The sequence below is a fragment of the Brassica oleracea genome, chromosome C8 (assembly GCF_000695525.1).
Source record: "Brassica oleracea var. oleracea cultivar TO1000 chromosome C8, BOL, whole genome shotgun sequence".
NCBI lineage: Eukaryota > Viridiplantae > Streptophyta > Magnoliopsida > Brassicales > Brassicaceae > Brassica > Brassica oleracea.
In genome coordinates this window covers 15,032,658-15,037,557 of record NC_027755.1, presented here as the reverse complement: position 1 = coordinate 15,037,557, position 4,900 = coordinate 15,032,658, and the positions used below count along the sequence as shown (strand labels likewise).

General features: G+C 31.8%; 1 protein-coding gene across 1 annotated transcript; it reads left to right on the top strand.

The window, feature by feature from the left end:
• The first annotated feature begins 3,274 nt into the window (after positions 1–3,274).
• On the top strand, positions 3,275–4,662 carry LOC106310132 (DNA-directed RNA polymerases II, IV and V subunit 9B-like). Its single transcript, XM_013747340.1, has 4 exons — positions 3,275–3,415; positions 3,647–3,722; positions 4,164–4,322; positions 4,410–4,662. Exons 1-4 carry the CDS (start codon positions 3,387–3,389, stop codon positions 4,488–4,490), a joined length of 345 nt encoding a protein of 114 aa, XP_013602794.1. The 5' UTR covers positions 3,275–3,386; the 3' UTR covers positions 4,491–4,662.
• The last annotated feature ends 238 nt before the right edge of the window (positions 4,663–4,900 follow it).

Genomic DNA, 4,900 nt, shown 5'->3' with positions numbered 1-4,900 from the left:
AGAAACGACGAAGGTGGTGGTGTTGGGGTGGCGCTTAGTTAGTACTAATTAGGTTAAAGCTTGGTTTAGTTAGTAATTAGGTTAAAGTTTTTGGTTTATTATTTAATTAGATTTTTTTTTTTTGTAATCCAATTTTGTTACAGATCAATATTAATAAAGAAATTTTAAATATCTGAATTAATTTTAAATTTTAATTATGCTTTTATTTTTAAATTATTAACTGAAAAATAATTCTAAAATAAATAATTAACAAAATATAATTTACAATATATAGCAGAAACAAATTGCTATAGTAGTTTTAACAATAACAAATCAAAAACGCTGTTAATAAAATAAATAATAGCATTAAAGACATGCTATTAAAAAAAATTAATTGCATATTGAAAAGCGCTATTGTAGCGGAAGAAAAAATAGCAACGCTAAAAACCGCTATGTAATGTCATTTACCTATTATGACGGGCGATGATACAGCGCTTCAAAAACCGCTATCGTATCGTTACATAGCGTTATTCGTCCGCTATAAAAACACATTTTTCTTGTAGTGGCAATGATGACGATGATATGCATGGAATGAACTCAGTCTCTGCTAAGGTGGACGTTGGCGGTAGTACTCTTAAGGGAGCACCGACTACATGAGCAGATCCAAGTGATCTCGAAACCAAGAAGCCTCCGGCTCGAGCATCTTTGAAGATGACAGAGAAAGCACGCATGGTACAATGGCACAAGTGGAAGATAACGAGAGCTCTGAACGCAGTATTTCCTATTTGAATAATGCAAACATATCAATGTTGCTTAACGAGTTTTTTTCTTTCGTTTCATCCCTTTGGATTTGCTATGTTTGGTTCAAACGATGTTTAAAAATATTTCTATGTTTAAATAAATTGATGTATTTATGACATGTTGTTTAATCGGTTCCACTAAAAATAAAAACATGAGCTTCATACTTCGCCAAATATAGTCAGAGATAATTTGTTGCATTAATGTATAATTATATTTATAACATTCAAAGAATATCAACAATATTTCACAAGCAAGAATCTGTGCATCACAAAGATAACAAGAATCAGCAGAACTATAACTCTGAATATTTGGCACTTCAAATCTTTTCCTCACTAGGAAGGTTAACTTGCAACTTAAAAAGGAAATTCTTCCCTTCACTAATTCAGAATCATTATAATTTTACCTTCACTACATCTTATATCCCATTTTATAAATCTTTATATATAAAGTTGGGTTGGCTTCTTCCTAGGCGGACACGTCACTAATTCGAGTCTTGAGAAGCCGACACGTGTCCGCATTCAAAACGCGGCGTTTCATTAACTTGGAGTTGGATATCGTGTCGGCTTTTGGTCTAACTCATAAACATGCGGGAATATTGTCGTGTGGGCTTTAGATCAAATTAAAAATAATTTTATATTTTAGTAAACAAATAATGTCGTGTTCTTCGTCTTATGAATACGTTATAAAACAGCTCTTATGATATTTTTGATATTCAATCCGATCATACCGATATGACAAATTAATGTAAATCAACAGAACCGAGTACGGTGATTTTAATTGGATTTACATGTGTCGAAAATACAATAAATGTTTTTATTTATTTTAATGTGTAAAATAGCCCGTAAAAACCAAAAAAACTAGATGAACCAATAGGTTTATAGTATATTAGTGAACGTACATATAAAATGTATAATATTGTATAGTGAATGGAAAATTGAATTTACTAATTTGATATAGATATAGAGCATTTAACATATGAATAATGTTTTAGCAAAAAAAAACATAGGAATAATAATTTGCTTTACCCATTTACGTCAATTTATTTTTTAAGGTCCATGATTTCACGATAAATAGTGCTCCTAACTTCTTTTTTTCCATACAATAGCGCAAACATATTATTATATATTGCTCCTAACTTCTTTTTGAATAAACGAACACTGATATTTGAATATTTTGAACGATTCCCTTTGTACGGTAAACGGTTTTATTTCAAAGTATTAATACACCAATGTAAAAATATATTTTTCAAGATAATTATACGCATCTGCAGCATAAACCCTTTATTACGTACGAGCATGTATGCTATAAAAAAACGTCCTTGCAATATTATCATTTAATTTAAATATATTGTTAATTTATGATGCAAATTTCCACAATATTAATAACTTCTAAATTAATAGTAAAACCTATCTAATAAATTCTAAACTTATTTAATAACGATAAACCGTACTCAATTCAAAGAGTGGCAGGGAAGTTGAAGTATGACTATCATTAGGAAAAAACTATCACATTTTAATCAAAACATACACAGACCAAGCTACTCACACTAACAAAAGATTGTTTTGGCTTAGATAATATAAGATTTTCCTTAACATATTTTTCTGGCATGATCATTGCATAATTATATGCGAACATTATTAATCTATATTAGATTGTTCTTCATAGAATAATGAAAGTTACTGTCAATTTAATTCAGTCCAAAAATATTTATTAAAAATAACAACATGATCTCCGAATTATATTTATTTATTTTTGTTAATATTGTTTTTAATCTACAATTTTTTTAAAAAATGCTTTATAAAATTAATGTAAATTCATATAAAATATTTTTTTTCTAACTTTCCGCCCGTAGGGCGGACCGACCCTAGTATATTATAAAACATCATTTGTTGTTATATAATATATACTAATTATTATTTATGACATTATTTATACTATTTATATTACTTCAAAATATAACTTTTATAATATTATGACGTTACATTTTACTTTCAATTGATTTAGTTTGGAGGTGGATGTGTTAAGTTATTGTCGTGAGAAAATTAGTTATTGTAATAATATTAAAATCTGATACTTTTAGAAATTAAAAAAACATTAGTTATTCTTACTTTAAATTTTTCTTCGACTAAAGCAAATTGAAATAGAAATCAAATAGGAAAAATCATTGCATTTTCCTTAGTTTTTTAGTTTAATAATTTTATGTTATCTAACAAATAAAAATGTTAGTGGTTTTTTCAGCCCAAACTAACAAAATTTAATAAAAATTACAATATGGTTTATAATAAAAAGATTATATTTATTTTTTTCAATACAAAAAAAATTTAATCGTTTTATAAAATTAAATATATTTTATATAAAATAGTTTTAATATAAATTCAATCCTAGTATACAATAAAAGTAAACCTTGAATGTGGGCTGCCCAGTGGGTTTTTAGAATACCTTACTGAATAAATGCCTAGGAAAGTTTACGAAAATTACATACTATTGCCACTAGGCTGCTTTGACTAGAGCTTGACCTCTTCTCCCAGTGAAGGAACGATCCCGCTAACGATACAGAGAAAGAGGGAAATCGAAAACTCGTCAGCTAAAAGAAAGATTCAGCGAAGATGAGTACCATGAAGTTCTGTCGCGAATGGTAAAACACGAATCTGTTATCAATCCTTCTTCTTCTTCTTCTTCTTCTTCTTCTTCTTCAACTCAAGAGTTTTGATTTTAGGTTTTCAATTTTCATCTCTTACTTTTGTCTGAATCCGTTTCGGTTACTGCACTTAGTTCGTCGAAGTAGTGGCGGTTTTACCCATGCTGTCAATTCGAATAAAGGTCCGATCTTTCTCTCCATCTTACCAACTGTATTTTTCTTGTTCAGTAATAACATCTTGTATCCGAAGGAAGACAGGGAGCAGTCGATACTCCTCTACGCCTGCCGTAATTGCGATCACCAGGTTAATTTTGTGTTCCTCCATGGCTTTCTTTTGAATGAAACTAGGGTTCCATGGCTTTTATGTCTTAATGTGCTTTGAAAACAAAGCTATGTTGGGTTTCATCAAAATAGACAGACTTTAGCTGAAGCTGTTTTGGTTCACACTAAGTATCCACTAAGCATTATTGTTGTTTGATAAAACTGATGCTATTTCCTCTTTGTCCTTCTCCTAGAGACTAGTGTCAAATGTTAGAAGTTGAGTTTAGATCCACAATCCAGCTTGTTACAGAACCTGAGCTTAATTGGTAATGATAATGCTTACCAGTAAATACTTCTTTTTTACCTTCTGAGCAAATGGCAATTAGTTATCTTTCATGTCGATTGTTTGATAGATTACCGCACTCTTGTTATGGATCGTTGAGATCTGCAACTTAGTCCAGTCTTGTGGCCATGGATTTTGCAGGAAGCAGCGGATGACAACTGTGTTTACAGAAACGAGGTTCACCATTCTGTTAGTGAACAAACTCAGATCCTCTCTGACGTTGCCTCTGACCCGACTCTTCCCCGCACCAAGGCCGTGCGCTGCGCCAAGTGTCAACACGGCGAAGCTGTCTTCTTCCAGGTTAATGCTGCTACTTCTACTACACCACCATATATTTATTGCTCTACTTCTTGTTTATATAGCTCGTGTGTGTGGTTGTATCTGCAGGCTACTGCTAGAGGTGAAGAAGGAATGACTCTGTTCTTCGTTTGCTGCAACCCTAATTGTGGCCATCGCTGGAGAGAATAGACACTAGTACTTGTTTACATTGATTTCCCCTCTGTAATCTGTTCTTGACTTACTCTGCTGGAAGTGTTTCAGTTTGGAGTTTTCTGTGTGTTCAAATAAATATGCATACTGTGGCGGTTATTCTCGATTTTTCAGGGTCTTTTGTGATAATTTTCTTTTTACCTGAGTCTAATTATTTATTTTCTCATTTATATGGGGGCCAATTGGAAAATACGTAGTTGTCCAACCTGGGGTTGAAATTTTTAATGCATGGAAACTATAGATTGGCACTAGTTATTTTGGTCCGCCAGTTCTACTATACGATGTGTGAGCGGAGCGCGTGGCTGCGTGTGCACTACAACAATCCATTACGGACGATGAACTAGTTATGAGAGTGATTGGTAAAAGTAGAGCAAAGTGGAGTAAGAAAA